The sequence below is a fragment of the Medicago sativa genome, chromosome 5, assembly GCF_051527215.1.
Source record: "Medicago sativa cultivar Bolivia chromosome 5, Bolivia_mono, whole genome shotgun sequence".
In the NCBI taxonomy this organism is placed as follows: Eukaryota; Viridiplantae; Streptophyta; class Magnoliopsida; order Fabales; family Fabaceae; genus Medicago; species Medicago sativa.
Window position 1 is genome coordinate 17,747,884 of NC_140753.1, and position 17,216 is coordinate 17,765,099.

General features: G+C 34.9%; 2 protein-coding genes and 1 pseudogene across 16 annotated transcripts; 1 reads left to right on the plus strand and 2 right to left on the minus strand.

The window, feature by feature from the left end:
- Positions 1-5,068: 5,068 nt before the first annotated feature.
- Positions 5,069-8,084, minus strand: LOC146920666 (ethylene-responsive transcription factor 1B-like; annotated as a pseudogene). The gene is made up of 7 exons (XR_015011869.1): positions 7,988-8,084; positions 7,827-7,896; positions 6,881-7,413; positions 6,387-6,474; positions 6,102-6,266; positions 5,638-5,736; positions 5,069-5,302 (listed from the first exon to the last, which is right to left on the minus strand). The product of XR_015011869.1 is annotated as an ethylene-responsive transcription factor 1B-like (transcript).
- Positions 5,069-12,216, minus strand: LOC146920667 (HVA22-like protein c). 14 transcript variants are annotated; one of them, XM_085714106.1, is made up of 17 exons: positions 11,989-12,216; positions 11,812-11,888; positions 11,456-11,597; positions 11,242-11,368; positions 10,236-11,017; positions 10,026-10,102; positions 9,777-9,927; positions 8,805-9,045; positions 8,605-8,676; positions 7,988-8,471; positions 7,743-7,914; positions 6,881-7,413; positions 6,674-6,739; positions 6,387-6,474; positions 6,102-6,266; positions 5,638-5,736; positions 5,069-5,302 (listed from the first exon to the last, which is right to left on the minus strand). In XM_085714106.1, the coding sequence occupies exons 7-10, from the start codon at positions 9,824-9,826 to the stop codon at positions 8,196-8,198; spliced, it is 639 nt and encodes a 212-aa protein (XP_085570232.1). In that variant the 5' UTR covers positions 9,827-9,927; positions 10,026-10,102; positions 10,236-11,017; positions 11,242-11,368; positions 11,456-11,597; positions 11,812-11,888; positions 11,989-12,216; the 3' UTR covers positions 5,069-5,302; positions 5,638-5,736; positions 6,102-6,266; positions 6,387-6,474; positions 6,674-6,739; positions 6,881-7,413; positions 7,743-7,914; positions 7,988-8,195. The 14 variants fall into 14 exon arrangements, with proteins under 14 accessions (XP_085570232.1, XP_085570231.1, XP_085570236.1 ...); XM_085714105.1 differs by having other exon boundaries at positions 10,236-10,316; positions 10,808-11,017; positions 11,812-12,216; XM_085714110.1 differs by having other exon boundaries at positions 10,026-10,146; positions 10,236-10,316; positions 10,808-11,017; positions 11,812-12,216.
- A 1,315-nt stretch (positions 12,217-13,531) lies between these two features.
- LOC146920668 (uncharacterized) lies at positions 13,532-14,730 on the plus strand. The gene is made up of 3 exons (XM_085710735.1): positions 13,532-14,032; positions 14,121-14,189; positions 14,298-14,730. Exons 1-3 carry the CDS (start codon positions 13,865-13,867, stop codon positions 14,388-14,390), a joined length of 330 nt encoding a protein of 109 aa, XP_085566861.1. The 5' UTR covers positions 13,532-13,864; the 3' UTR covers positions 14,391-14,730.
- The last annotated feature ends 2,486 nt before the right edge of the window (positions 14,731-17,216 follow it).

The following is a 17,216-nucleotide window of genomic DNA, read 5'->3' on the forward strand; positions in this document are numbered from 1 at the left end:
TTTAGTTATTTCTCTGTGTGCTATTTAGTTTTATTATTGTGCCTAAGATTTGTCTCTTCTGAAGCATTACCCTGACTTGGGTACCTAGGACGTGACATTACATAATATTGATGTATTTCTATCTAATGAGGAAGTAATTAATTAGTAAACAGGGAAACACGCCGAAAGATAGCAGAACTCTGAGAGAAAGGTACTTAGGGAGGTAACATACCTAATATTGATGCGTATCTGTCAGAATCAGGAAGTAACTAGTTAGTAATTAAGGAAACAGGTGACTTCACGACTTAAATACGCTGAGTAACTCCACGTGTCTTTCATCCTTGGTAAGGTAGACGCTGATAGGGTTGCCCGTTTATAGAACTACCAAGAGGGGGAGTGTGTTATGTGCTTCTAAGATTCATAGATGAGCTGACCTTTAAGAAGATTAGGACTACACCAATGGAAATTTAGGAAAGCTAATTTAAGTTTATGTTTCAATTACCCCTGAGAGAGTATGACCCCATGCATTCTTACCCGTGTGATAAGTAAGTGCAAATCGACAGCTGGAGGAAATGAGTCCATATCTCGAGAGAGTAATTAAGGCCCCACACATATCTACCTCGTGTGATCAGCAGATGCAACTTGACAGCTGATAGGTAGTAAAACCCCATGAACTCATCACTTAGATAGATAACGATTAATCACATGAATAAGATTTGTCTGGTACGCAACTCCAACAATTAAATAGAAGGGATTCGAAGAATCCTAACCGCCGTTAACATTATGCAAGCAAAACAGGTAAACTTTGCTCTTTTGCAAATAGATTAACTTTGCAAAACTCTAAACACTTATCTCTTTTATGATTATTGTTCCCAAATAAGTAACGTGAATTGTTTGGTTGAAACTACAATTCTTGTGGATACGATACTCTCCTTATCACGTTATTACCTGGTAAACGATTGGTACATTTACCTAAATTTGACCATCATTAGCCATTTCATCATTGCACCTTTTCAAGGGCTACATAAACGTTAGTTCCTGAACCCTAATCGTTTTTTACGCTTTCTATTTTGACCTTCTTGCTGAAACTCCTGATATTTCCACTCTAAAATTTCAAATTTTCCTGCAATACTTCATTGTTGTCAGAGCAGGACTTCTTTCTAACCCTCACCCGTCATCCAACATGGTTCACACCAGCGTTATTTGTCTTCTCGCAAAACTTCCAAAGACCTTTTTAATGACACGAAGAATGAGTGACTAGATTTACATTGATTAATCGTAGTAGATTAACAATTAAATTGGGAGTTGAATAGATGAATTGATTTGAGCTAAAGAACAAGGAATTGGAGGTCACGGTTCAAACCCTTACGAAGAAGTAAATATTAATCTAACAACTAATTACTAATATTTGTCATTAAAAAAATAACGATTAAACAAATAATTAATTATGTTGTGCTTGTTTATAATTATAAAATATTAGAATTCTCCAAGTGGTTTGCCCCTCGAGTTTCCTATATGTTTGTAATCTATACTATATATAAAGAAAACAACATCTTTCAACTCTTTTGGGTTGACTTTTTCTTTCCAAAAATGCCATCAATTTTCAATACAAATAACACATATAACAAATAGATTCCCTCAAAAAACATATAACAAATAGATAAAAATAAATTTATATATTTAAAAAAAATAACAAAATTATATATATTTAAAAAAATAAATTTAAATAGATAAAAATAAATTTATATATTTAAAAAAATAACAAACATATATTTATTTAAAAAATAAATAAATTTAAATAGATAAAAATAAATTTAAATATTTCAAAAATGTAACAAACATAAATTTAAACATATATTTTCCTTTATCATTTAAAAAGTGTAACAAACTATATTTATACTTACTTTTTCATTATCCCAATTATACCCTTTGTAACACCCACGTCGTGGCTTTCGATATCCCGCTAGGTGGATACGAAAGGTTCCCGACCTAAGGGGAACGGTTTAAGCCACAAGGGACCCCCACGACAATAGTAGGAACCGAAACACATCGGAATGAGAGGGATCCGGAGGCCGTGTAGGTATGGGACTACATGGTTGAAGGAAGGCTTATAAGAATTGTTAGGTACTACCCATATCAACAAGATGCATCTTCTTTTCGGGAGCTCAATCCATAGGAACTCCACAGTTAAGCGTGCTTGGCTTGGAGTAGTACTAGGATGGGTGACCTACCGGGAAGTTTCCCGGTAAGCATGTGAGTGAGGACAAAGCATGCTGAAAAGACTCGTGTTGGTTTGTGGGGTTAGTCGGCAATCATGTAAGCAGTCTGGGATGTTACACTTGGTATCAGAGCAGACCTCTCCCAGTACGGTGTGGTTCGGGGACGAACCAGGCGGAAGCTGGTGGGCATGTAACACCCACGTCGTGGCTTTCGATATCCCGCTAGGTGGATACGAAAGGTTCTCGACCTAAGGGGAACGGTTCAAGCCGCAAGGGACCCGCACGACACCGAGGGAGTCCGATGTACGTACATCGGTCATGTATGGGATTGATCTCGGGGTTACTCCACCCGGGACTATCCGTAAAATGAATCAAGATAATAATTGTTTGTTCAACGCTAACCTAATGAATGAACTTATGCACGACTATGTATGTTATGTTTATGATTAAGTTATGAGCAAGGGCATTAGATGCCATAAGACATGAGCAAGTTATGTAGAGAACAAGTAAAGTATGTTATGCCGATGACGATCTTAGGTTTCCCCTAATCGTCCGGTTTAGAATCGTGCCATGATTATGTATGCTTAGGCCTTGATACGTAGAGCGTATCTTTGGCAATGCGGTTTTAGGTTCCCCTCGACCGCCATGACACGTATAGGAAGTGAAGCCTATAACAAGTTACGATAAGATTATGACGGCTCTAGTATGCACTACCGTCTAAGCATGCAAGTCCCCACACACGTATAATCAACCGTCAGGTTGTAATGTAGACACGTGGTGACCGTAGGTTTCCCCTTGAGGTTGCCTATAGCCTAGGATTAGGTGGAACTCACTGAGACATTATGTCTCATCCCAATCCTTATTTGTTTCAGATAAGCAGGGCGCTATGCAAGCTTGAAGTCGGATGAATGTTTCAGCAAGTGTGCGTTCGTGTCGCTGCAGGATGCTTTGGATATTGAAGGATGAAATTATATATGTATAGTCGTGATGTTTATGTGATTTATGCACGAACGCAATTTGTTGTATAAATATTCATTCGTGTGTAAATTATGTTGTAAATTTTAATGTATCCAGTACTAATATTAACACACGTGCTAGACTTTCTAGATACGTCTGGTATGGGTGTTACCCTTCAACAACTTTTTCTATAATAAAGATTGTTGTTGGTGTCATTGAAAAAAATAGATTATATTTTTTTTTGTTATATTGTTGGTGTCATGGGAATAGATAATCATGATTAATTTGGTGTGTAATAACTTGAAAACAACAAATATTTATATTTTTAGTTTTAATCAAAATCAAAATTTCATAAAAACACACCACTAATAATTTTCAAACGTTAGCGCAATAGCAAACTAAAAAATCGATTTTCTCTCTTGTTAGTCGACACCAAAACCCTAGTTTTCCTCCTTCATCCATCAAAGATGGGTGATTTAGGGTCAATTTTTGACCCAAAATCACCTATCTAACTCGTTTATCTCTTTCCCTTTTATTAAAATAAGTGATTTTCACATCAATTCCGTTTTTTATTTTGTGATTTGGTCGTCTTAGTGCAACGTTGTTTTGTTCGTCGTCTTTGTGCGGCGTTGTTTGTCTTTCTTGTTTCGTTCAGGTATTTGTTCGGTTCAGATTGTCAAATCACCTTCGATCCAGTGCAGATCCAATGACTTTGGTGTTGTTCACGCTGCAGATCCGGAGACATGGGTATTCCGGAGACTTGAATACAATCATATGTGTAAGCTTTTGAGCTTTGTTGTTTTATGCTATTAACATGGATGCTGTGAGTTTGTTCGCAGATTCATCCTTTTTGTTTTTAGGGAATTTGCAATGTATCGATGTACTCTATCAATTTGAATGAATGAATATCATTTATTTTTGTCAAAAAAAAAACGTTAGCGCAATAAAAATAGCAGAAAGACGAACATGTGGGTGCTCGTCTTTTCACTAGTTATTATAAGGTGAACACAATGATATGCATGAATCTCAATTGACTATTTATTTATTTTAAAATAAGTATAAATAATGTTAAACAAATTGTACCAATGATATACAATATTCAACCAAATTTTAAATCACCTAAGAATTTATTTTATTAAGCTGTAGTGATATACAACATAACTAGTAAATAGTCATCGAATCCTTTAAAAAAAAAGTCATCGATCCCCCCCAAAAAAAAATTACTAGTCATCGATTTAATTGATGTTCATTAGCTTGCCATTTTTGTCAAACAAACAAATTCTACGATGAAAATTGTCAAACAAAAATTAGCCTTGGTATGTGTTGATTCACTTTGTATTTTATCAATAACTAGTTGTCAACCCGTGCTTCGCACGGGGTGGATTGTTTTTTTTTTTTTTTCAGGATAATTTTGTTGGCAATCACATTTTTTAACGCTTAAAAGTAAACTGATTGTGAACATAGATATTACATGCTTATAAATATAAAAAATCATGATTCATAGCATATTAAATCCTAGACAGGTCTATCTTAAATGAAACCAAAACATAAGTTATATAAGATAGATTCTAAAGTAGTTGTGTTTGATGGATTACAAAGTTAAATTTCCGAAACGATCCTATCGTCTTCAATTTGAAAAGTAACCACTACCTTTCATTGTTTACATTAGAAATCTTTATCAAAATATTTATGAAAGCCTTACCAAGTTTTGATTCATGAAAAGAACATATATTTTGTTCATGAGACAAGGAAAACATCATAATAATTAAGATGAAATTAATTGGAACCAATAAGGGAACCAATAATGTGCAAATTACGATTACATATTAGATGCCGCAAAAAAAAAACTGTGAGGTTCTCTAGCCTAGCAAAAACATTGATTACATATCGTGATTTAAATGAGCAAAATTGAATTATGAATGAACAAAAGAGATATTTCTGTTGGAAATTAAAATAAGAGATATTAGATGCTTACATATTTATGAGATAATAGAAATATCTCATTTTAGTTACATCATTTTACATTTTGAGGTATTTTAACAACCCGTGCCTTGAGCTAACCTGGTAATACATCATTTTACATTTTGTAAATTAACAACCCGTGCCTTGCAAATTTTAATTTGTCTAGTCTATTTTCAACAATCCACCTGCATTTGATAGAAAACAGATATATATCTAGCTCGGTAAAATACATGGTTCTTTTGCAGAATTTTTAGCCAAAGTCCATGACATTATATTGATGACACATTTTTGGATTAACTTTCTACAAAAATATAGGCTTTGTATTACCAGGTTTATTTTGGAACTAAAAGCTATTTTAAAATTGAAACTAATAAAAGAACTTTAAAAATAAAGCTAAAGTTGTTCGGTAATTTTGGTTATGGTTTGCATTACAAAGACAATAGTAATTTTTCTTTATTATTTTCCAGCAAGACATATGTAGTTTGTGAATTTTAAAAAAAATAAAAAGAAAACTATTTACCTTTCAAGTTGTTTCAATTCTTGATTGTGTATTGATTGGCAGAGATTGAAATCTCCTACTGCTAGCTTCAGAATTTCTTTGCTTGCAAGATTGCAACATCTGTTTCATAAAAACATTAAAAAAATTGACCACAAAAAAGAGGAATGAAAATAATGGCACACATGTATGATGTTTTCAAAGTCCTTGTTTCGTTTGCATTGCAATGCTCCACTGACCTATTATAATGTGCAAGAACATTGCAGTATTCAGGATAGATTGTAATATTGTCTACACTGATGCTAAAATCCGCAATATAAACATGTCATTGACGACTATGGCCATATGGTGGCGCTATGGCGGACATCCCTTTACAAATTGTCTATGGCTGTTGAAAAAAAAAAAAAAAAACCACACGCCATGGCCGCGATTTACACCTACTGATTGTATATATGTTATTATTATGAAAGATTGAGACAATAAACTACCTCATTATCAACATAAATCTGAAGTTTATCAGCGTATAATTGGTAAGGGGAAGAATCTTGCTCCAAAAAATGTGTCGTCCAAGAACTTTGTTTAACCAAAATTGATTCATTGGGATGTATAATGACTTGTGAAGCCTTATATAGCTCTAAAACAGCACTAACATCCTGAAGAATATATTTAGAGAAGTTAGAAACACTAAAACCTCAAAATAAGCTCAACTGTATAAAAGTTTAGAGTAAAACTTATCAACTCAACAATATAGCAGACAACTTAAGCATTATTACCCATTATATATTTAGAGAAGTTAGAACCACCAAAAGTATCCTCTATGAGCTGTACATAATCCAAAGAGTATCAAAATTATTGTTTCACCTGTAAAATGTAGAAATGAGGAAATTAGTTGCACTGCAGAAGGTAAGGAAAACATAGAAAAGATCTTCCCCAACCAAAATTAAATAAACCTTTGACGAATACCATATATAACGAAAGACAATCTATGATAAGATTTTGTTTCAAAGTAAATTTTAAATCACACCAAAGAGAGGAGTGAATCAACCAAATTTTAACTCACAAGATTTCTCGACGATGGCTCCTAAAGCAGAACATAGTTAGTATTTATTGTAATCGACCAAATTTTCTGAAATATAAGTTTTTATCATAAAGTAATCACAACCAATTGATCCAAAATTACAATGGATAGTTCTTCATAAGTAATAATGTTAGTTCAAGTAAAAAGAATTACTGCATCAATTAAAAAGAAGTAATAAAAATTACATACAACTTGATCGTAAGTTGCTGCTGCTTGTACTTTGATTATCAGATATTGTTAGAAGTTGCTCAAGATATTCAACTCCCAAGTCTTCTAACACCAAGACACTTGATCCCTCTGATTGATCTTGTTTCCCTGCTTTATTATTTACACCTTTGGATAACATCTTTCTTTGTTCACAGTGTCTCTCCTTGAGTGCAAGTTCATGTGAAAACCCCTCTGCAATCATATTGAATCTCTTGCAAAGATCCTTTGACCCTTTGAACAGAAAAATTGAGCACAACATTATTACCTCTCATTGAAAATGCAGCTTGATCATAAGCCAAAGCAGCATCCTCAACACTATCAAATGTTCCAAGCCAAACCCTTCTTCCTCTTCTTGTTGTGTCTCTGATCTCTGCATATTTTCCCCTAGGTCTTTTTCTCACACCTATATATGAAGACTTTTGATTCATCTAATTATTATTCTGCAACACTTCCTTTGCTTCAGATGATGATGACTTCAACATCAATTGTTTTGGCTCATTTTCGGTAATTGTTGTCTGCGAACTCGATGAGAAATCAATCATATCAAAGGAAAGAAAACCACACAAACAATATTGCATATTTAGCAATGTAATCAAACAGCTAACCATCTGAATTTTTGACAATGAAGCAAGAAACAATAATCGGATCAAGTACTTCAAATTATAAAGTAATAAAACAACAATTGGATCAAGTACTTCAAATTATAAAGTCAAATATTCTTATTTACACTCACAAAACTCATTTTTATTGTCCAATAATTATTATGAAACATAAAAGTCGTTGTGCAAGTATCTTGGATTTAGCTTTGCAGATAAATAAAGTAAATTGTTGAAAGAAAGCTTACAAATACTTTATTATGCTATGTACGTCGGAAGCTGATCATATGGTGATTAATCGGCTTGCAGCAATTCAGAATCAATTATCATACCTGATTCATTTTATTCCTTACTCCAGCTTTGAACTCCATCAAGGCTCTTGTATCAGTGTTCACATTTCTCCTGATATGTAATCATCATCTGCAGAAAAATTAGAGAGGTAACCTAAGCAGGTTGCAATAGAACTGAAGCATCAATGAAGATGAAGTCTTACACTATTTGCAAAGCTTGCATAGCCTCTTCACTTAGGCTTGGAGCATTTGTGTCATTAAGAATCCTTACAGATTCCACTGAATCTGAAGAAGTTAAAATCTCTGGTGTATGCAGCAAGAAGTGTGAGGTCTAAATCTTTCAAGGATGTGCAGCCTTATGAATCCTTCTAATTTCTCGAAAAAGATTGCAATTATTCAAATAAAATTTCCTCAAAGAATTTCTGCTATGTATGTAGGTAGAAATTGTAATTTATGAAAGAGGTCCAACTCTTTCACCTTGGCCAACAAAGAAACACATATTTCAAGTAAATCATCTGACATATTGTGACTGAAATCAAGTCTAAAAATTATTTGTCCTTGGGAGATTTCTACTTGCAGTGAATATGAATGAATCCTTACTTGCTTGGTTGCAGGAAAATCTTTTTTCTCAATAGCCTCCAAATCTTTGATGTCTTTGTATTTTACTTGGAGTCTTTCTCCATTTTTCTGCACAGGATTAAGCTCCCTCATTAAGCACTCTAAATGTCACCATGAGACTAAGACAGGTAGAATCTACTCATACAAGAACTTGTAACAAAAACTATTAATGTCACAATTGACTTAACACCAAAAACTTTACCTTTAATATTTCTTTACTATTAGTACCTATGGTTTCCTTTGTCGCTTCTACATCAGGCATACACATTGTGTTCTTCAATATTAAAAAAAAAAAAAACAGAATTAGCTAAAATTTTCAATTGCCAATGCAGATATAGAGTTATCATAAACACATACATGCTTCTTAAATTATAGTATTTTGACATTTTTAGCTGTAATTACCTTGCTAGCAATGAGTTTCTGTAAGGTTTCAGTTCCATTCTCTTTCATATATCTCTCTGCATGCAGTAAAAAGTTATCTTTCTCAGCAAAACAATCTCTCCAGTAGCTATTTAACCTCCATGTGACTATTTGTGGTTTCATGGAGCGAATAAGGTAGTTATAAACATAAGAAGTTCGTCCAAAATCCGGTATGATGAGCCATAAGATGATCATTAGCTTAATGTATGGCCAGAGCTGAAACCTGATGTCAGACATGGTAATGAAGTAGTTAAAAACTACCTTAATATTGGTTTTAAAATAACACAAAAAAGGTGCGATTTGCAACATTTCTTTTCTTATGGGGAAAAAGACATCCCAGAAGGAATTTCATGCCCTAATAATCTCAATTAAAAATTTGGCACATTAAAAGTGCATTGATTAATCTCAAGTTCAAATCAGGTACTCATTCTTTGTGAAAAAATGAACTTGGTCATTCTTAATTTCTTAATACATATTTGAATTGCCGATGAATTTGGGAGAATCCAGGTACGTCATTGTAATTTTGGCAAAAGCTAAACTATCAAGATTCATCAAAACCAGTGTCCGTGATTTCACCAAATTCACGGTGTCCGTGGTAATACCAAGGTTCTTTCCATATTTGAGGGAAGACAAAAAAACTACCATAGAAGAAGGTTCATAAAAGCATATTCAAAGAGGTAAATTAAGGAAAGAAGTATCCAATATGAGATCAATTCCTTAGTTCTTGCACAAGAGTCGGTCTCTATTGCTTGTATGGAAGCACACCTGTCCAAAAAAGGGTAGTCACAAACTACTATGTTGTATTAGGTGTTTTCAAGGTGTTTTTCTTTTCACTCAATGTATCCATAAAAGCATATCAGTGGTGAGTGACTGAAGAATACATGTTCGAATAAATAAAACACAAGTAAAGTGAGGGCTTTGGATTGAAAAGAAACTAAGAGATTCATAACATACGAAATTGTTAAGTTCGTCCTCAGATGAGCAGATACCGCCCCGACCAGCATTATTTAAATTGCTGGGCTTTCCCAGTGCCTGCTGCAGAGGCTCAATCTCTTTCATTTTCTCATCAAAAAGACTCAGACTCTGATATTGCTACCGCAATTCTCTGACATCAAATGAAATAAATAAAGAATGATCAGTATTATACAGACATTTTTTATCATGTTCAACGAAATTCTAACTTCATAAGGCGAAAAATCGTACCTGCAGTATTCCCATCAAACTTATCTGCTTCAAATCCACTCCGAACGTCAAATCACTAACGTGATGAACATAACCTCCTGCGAACGACAAAATTTCCAGCACCAACATTTTATCTTAACACCTTGACATTCATAAAAAAAAAATGCTAAATAAGCTTGAATTTCAGCTAAGAAATTTTCACAAAATTTAAGAAAAAGGTTCAGTTGGCACCTTGAAGAAAAATACCTAATGCAAGAAGCTTAAGTGCCCGTAAAACCGCCTTTCTAGTCGCATCAACTTTGGAAAGCCAAACTAAACAAAGAAGAGAGACTTCTCATTGTATACAATATTAGGCATAATACTTCATTATTTATCACATATTCCATTGCCTCATAGACACATATGCAACAAATACAAAGCGGCATTTATTAAATTCATCAAACCTATAGAGAATTACACCAGAATTAACAGTCACAGGCTCCAATATAATTCATAAATTGCTTTGGATTTTTTTTAGTTTATCAACACATCTCATTATGCAAGGCTCATGTACAAAATGCAACTCACCATATTAGCCATTGAATGACTGAAAGTTACATGACAAAAACTTGAAACACACGCAAGTTTATCATATTAGATTCTTCAAAAAGAAAATTCTTCCTATAAAAAAAGAATGACCAACAATAATTTCACCTCTCTCATAAAGAATCTCAAATTTAATTCTCATCTCTCAAGATTTAGCAAGATGTCAGAAATGCGTGCACCAAACTAAAAAAAATTGATCACATAACAAACTAACCAACCAACTAATTAATTGCTCCAACACCCTTGACCACTATAGTCGAACAGGCTCATGACCGCAGCTATAACAATTGAGGCAAGCACTGCATTTGGAGTGTACTTGAATAGTGGTATAATCACTAATAGAGTTAACAACACTATGGCCATAACTATGTTTGATACAATAGTTTTACAACCAGACATATAGTTCACAGCGGAGCGAGAAAATGATCCTGAAAAAAATAATCAGAAACACTCATCAAGATAACTCTAATAATAGTTGAAAACCGTGAAACTATGGGAACAAAAGTAGAGGATCATGTATTGAAGCCAAAATATAAAGATGATTGATTGAAGCCAAAAAAATAAGCTATTTCTATAACAAAGGATATAATAATGTCAACTTGTTTTCATATGCTATCCTGGAGAGCATATGAAAATAAGACCTCTCTGGTACCTGTAGCCACATAGCAAGATGTCAAAGAACCAACAATGTTCATTGTTCCTAGTGCCACCATTTCTCTGTTACCATCTAGTGAATAGTCTTTCATAGCAGCAAATGTTCTTCCAACAGCCACAGCTTCCTACAAAGTTAAAAAACAATATTGACTCAAATGTTCTATAAATGTTTATGAAACAAAAGGGATGAGGAATTTTATGTAAATTTATACCTTCTTTTTCCAACGAAGCACTGTGCATTGATGAAATCTCTGCCTCTGTCCTTTAATTTTTCTTCTAGGACATGATAATGCTCTACCTTATCCTTAAGCAAACCACTTTCAAAACCCTAGAACCACTCCATTCAATTCAATTCTAAAACACAAACAAAAACGACCCACGTGCAAAAACCACCTCAAAATCAAAATAAAACCCTAAAAAACACAAATTTTCTTATCAATGTATCTAATCAACAGCATAAAATTTTAAAATAACCATCGATTAAAAAAAAACCAGGAAAAACAACTACAAAACCGAAACAAAATAACTGAGATCATCATCCAGAAAGATTCAAGGAGCGTGAATATACCTGAGATTAGGAGGTTGTTGATCTGGAAACGCAGAAGAAGAAGCGGAAGAAGAAGATAGAGGATCCATAGAAGACATCTCAAGAACAGCACGATTGTTAGCCAAAACGGGACAATATTTACGGCCGACTGGAGAACGAAAACAAAAACAACATGCATGGCTTTAGATTGGAAATTACCTTCGTCATCTGGCCGTCTCTCTCCTACTCTTCCTCACCGGCGCCGCCGTGTTCCGCAGTCGTGACGGAGAAGAATGGATTCTCGGGAGAGATTGAGACTGATTTTCTGGTCAATGAGAGATGGCGGTTGCCGGTTGTTGTCGCCGTTCCGATGGGTGGTCATCGGAGAGAGTTGCAGAGAAAAAGGAGAGAAACCATGGGATAAGGAGAGAAACGATGGGATAAGGAGAGAAGTTTTGGACACTGATTTTTTTTTCATACCACTCCATATATATAGGGGAAAAGCATGAATTACTAATTTACCAAAATACCCTCACAAGGGTAAAATGGTAAAAAAAACAGACAATGATTTTTCTATTTAGTTTAGTAGATAAGTGTTGTTTCACTTAAACAAAAATATAAAGTATAATTACCTTTTTTAATAAAAAAATTAAAGTATTTTTTTATAACAAAAGTTAGGCTCTAAAGTTCATCGTAGAGTCAGACAAGACTTTAAAACTTAATAAAAGCACAAGTGGGGTTGAACCTACAGCCATAGGATGAGTCAACTTTTTTTTAATTGAACCATCATTTATGATAAAAACTAAAACATAAAAATAAAATTCTACGTAATATAATTTTATAATATGGTTCTTTTTCAACTGATAAGGCCAACTGGGCCAAGGGATTTGGATCCTCAGCAGCCGATATGTCTGCAGCTGTTTCTGCAGCATCATTCTTAACCTTTCGATTCATCAAACGATTAAGAAAATTTAACATTACAACTGTTGCATAGGTTGGTGTCATACTGTATTACTCGTTCCCTTTCATACTATTATGACACGTTCACATATGTGGTCCCACGTTCACATAATACCTCTCTACCCTTCATTCATCTTCTTCAAACTGCTACTACTTTTTTTCTTCTACAACATCCAAGTGCCTCTTTCATGGCAATATCTTCCTATTTTAACTTCTTCAATTAAAATTCATCACTAATCTTTTACAAAACCTTAACAAACCAGAAATCAAATTGAAGTGGTAAATGATTTTACTGAAAATAAAAAAATGAATGTTAAAATGCATAAATGAAGCCACAAAAATGTTTTCAGAAATCATATTTATCGTGTCCTTGACAAAAGGAAGAGACTAGCGGCTGAAATCCTGTCACGAAATGTTTAACATAGAGGAAAGATTAGGGATTTGGATTGATTGGGTCAATGTTGAAATCAAAGTTGTTGAGGGGAAACATAAGATTTAATTTCAGAGAGTTGAATTTCTCATGATTGGAATTCATCTCTGAAATGCCATGGATTGGAAAAAATACGATTAACACCTATGCGGATGAAAGAGGGCACCAAAAATCTTGTATGTGAACGTGTAATAAATCATACGAGAGAGAGAATATCGTTAGATGGATCTAAAGGCTAAGAATGTGCTGCAGAAACAGCGGTAGACACATTGGCTGCCGAGGATCCGTTTCGGGATGAGTGAATAGCCAAATACCCCCCTGAAATTGCAAGGGGCGTCAATTACCCCCCTGTAGTTAACGAAATATCAATTACCCCCCTGAAATTGATAAACGTTAGTCAATTACCCCCCTCCGTTAATTTCCTCCATCCAACATGCTGATGTGGCAGTTAACTGCCCACGTGGCACTGCCACATGGTCAGAAAAGGCATGCCACGTCAGAGGGGGGTAATTGACTATAGGGGGGTAATTGATTATAGGGGGGTAATTGACTATATTTTTTTTTTCTGAAAAAAATATGATTTTTTTTTTTTTCTTTCTGGTTTCTTCATAATTTTCTACCATTATTTTGAAGCATCTTGCAGGCGTGTGATTGCATGGTTTGATTTCACGGTATGATGCAAACTCTCGTTTTTGAAATCTGTGGATGACATTTGTGTTCATGGCAATTTTGAGCAGGATAATGGTTGGTCTTCCGTCTGCTGAGAATAGGGAAACGATCTTGAAAACTCTTCTAGCTAAGGGAAAACACGAAGATATAGACTTCAAAGAGCTTTCAACTATGACAGAAGGATACAGTGGAAGCGACCTTAAGGTTCAGTTTATTGATCATTCTCTTTTTCATATTCCCTACTTCTGGTTTGTCGTGATAATGATCTCTTGACATTAATTTCTGTAAACAGAACTTGTGCACCACTGCAGCCTATCGCCCCATTAAGGAGCTAATGCAACAGGAGAAGGAAAAAGAAATGGTAGATACTAAACTATTACATATAATAATGTGATTGTTAAAATGATTTCCATCAAATGTATAGTGTTCATGTGCTGTAAAGCTAAGTAATAACCACCACTTATTTCAGAAAAAGAAGAAAAAGGAGGCAGAAGTTGAAAAATCAGAAGATATTATAGCTTATATGAAAACTGCTCGACTTTATCTTATCTTTTGCAATTGAAATAGCTCATACATAAGCACTTATATTTCTTACCTAGAGACTTTGTAGGAATATACTTAATACCTAAGTTTCAAGATAGCAGCACAGCACATGTTCTGTTTAGATACTGCATTAAATTAATCTAATAGATGCATGTGTAATGTAAATACAGGTGGCTGCAAGTTATGCTACAGAAGGATCAAATATGAAAATGCTGGAGCAATGGAATAATTTGTATGGAGAAGGAGGTTCAAGGAAGAAAGAGGAGCAGCTCAGTTATTTCATTTAGATTGTGGAAAACAGTTTTATATGGACACATGATCAATATTCATTTTAACCAAGGATTTAATCATTAAGCGGAGATATTGAACTCAAAGAAAGTAGGAGTAAATGGTAAACCTTTTAGATATGATTAATATTTCTGAATCACATGCTTAGACACTAATTTTTTTAAACTGATTTTATGGTTCCATTATTTAAGTGAATCTTAGCCAAGTCAGTGGCTTTTAAACTGAACACAAGGTTAAAACTAATCATGGATAATGGGAAAATGCTGCAAGGATATTGAAGTATTAAAAATTTGCAAAAGTTTGTCTACACAAAAAATAGTACTATTTGTTATTCCACAAAAATGGGAATAGCCAAAAAAAATTATGAAGAAACCAGAAAAAAAAAAAAAAAAAAAATCAGATTTTTTTCAAAAAAAAAAAAATATAGTCAATTACCCCCCTATAGTCAATTACCCCCCTCTGACGTGGCATGCCTTTTCTGACCATGTGGCAGTGCCACGTGGGCAGTTAACTGCCACATCAGCATGTTGGATGGAGGAAATTAACGGAGGGGGGTAATTGACTAACGTTTATCAATTTCAGGGGGGTAATTGATATTTCGTTAACTACAGGGGGGTAATTGACGCCCCTTGCAATTTCAGGGGGGTATTTGGCTATTCACTCGTTTCGGGATATATATATATATATATATAAGTCATCGATTAAATATTGATCTTATTTATTAAACAAAGGGAGGGTGTTATGCTTAAAAGCATATGTTACTGATTCTACGAATAAAATATATTAATTAATAATTATTTTTTATTTTTTAAAAAATAAATTGACATAATTTTTAAGATATAATTTTAATATTGAGTTTTTCTAACATGCATTCTAAGTATACATGTTAGAATTTCCCTGAAAACAAATACCGATTTATCTTAAATTCAATGCATTTTTTTTTACGACCAAAGCAAAGTTAATTATTATCATTAATTAACAAATGTTCAATACAAGAAGGATAAGAATAAAAAATACGGTGACTAGCCCAAGAACATGCCGCCCTAGCTAAACTATGAGCAACCATGTTCGCTTGTCTCCTAACAAACTTCACCTTGAAATAGGAATGTAAAGATAACTGATAAATAATGCTAGAAACAATAACATAGAACTCCGAATCACCATGACCCGGAAACGATAGAGCTTTGCACTAGAGTAGATGAGTCGGACTCGAAGATAACCCGGTTCCATCTGTTCGCATCAGCAAAGTGAATGGCCTCGAGTAAGGCTACGACCTCTCCCTCCAATACTGTCATATTTGCCCGCTGTCATCTCGTTTGAGCCCGTACAAACTGCCCACGGGAGTCTCTAATGGAACACGCAAAAGATGTAATATGGTTACGACCATGGAACACGGCATCCACATTGCACTTTAACCACGTCTCGCTCGGTTGCTCCCAAATTGTGCTGTTACCTTGCACTCTATTCTGCCCGTGTTGCACAGCCGATGGTGAAGGTTGTTTATGAACCTCTTGCCATTGTTGCCATGCCTCTAGTGCTGTCCTTCCAATGCTAGTTGAAGTATGATGAGCGTCATTCCAAATGACATCATTACGAGCAGCCCATATTTGCCAAAGAAGTAAAGCCACCCAACCAGCAATGTCTCAGCTTTCTGGCCGACATATATCAAAAACAAAATCTGCCAAACTGCTCACAGTTCCAACTCGGGGTTGCAACACAGTCAAAAGACCTGCCCAATACCAACTCTCACGCACCACCGTACAACCTACAAAAGCATGCCAATCATCCTCAACAGCCGTATCACACCAGGGGCATATCATCTCACATTGTACATGTCGTGATTGTAACTGGAGACGCGTCGGAACACACTCTCTACAAATCCTCCATAACAAATTACGAGCTTTATGGGGAGAATTCACCTTCCAGATTATATGTCAGTCTCCTTCCACATGGAATCGATCGGTATGTAACAACTCCTTCATAGCCAATTTATAACCAGTCTTAACAGTATACCTTCCGTTGCGTTCCATCATCCACATTATTCTATCATTCTGCAAACAATGGTGTGTCGAGAATAGCTTGCACCATATCATCTGAAAACAAATATTCAATCTTATCAATATCCCAATCCGTCCCTCGACCGCAATCAAATCAGACACACTCAAACTATGCACATTTTGGCATTGTGGGGATTGAATCCAACTACCTTGAACACCTCGAACCCATGGATCATTCATCACACTGACATGCTGCCCATTTCCAATTGTCCATCTACATCCATATAAAAGTAACTGACGCAGATTCCAAATACTCCGCCAAGCAAAGCTCGGGTTATAACCAAGTTTAGCACCCAAAAATGAAGAATGGGGAAAATAACTAGATTTAAAAACTCTAGCAACCAGAGATTCAGGTTTAGACAAAAAACTCCATCCGTGCTTAGCTACCATAGCGAGATTAAATGCTTTGAAATTCCTAATCCCCATTCCACCAAATTCTTTGGGGCATGCCACGCGTTCCCATGCCATCCATTTAATCCTGCGATTGTTACTCCTTCCTC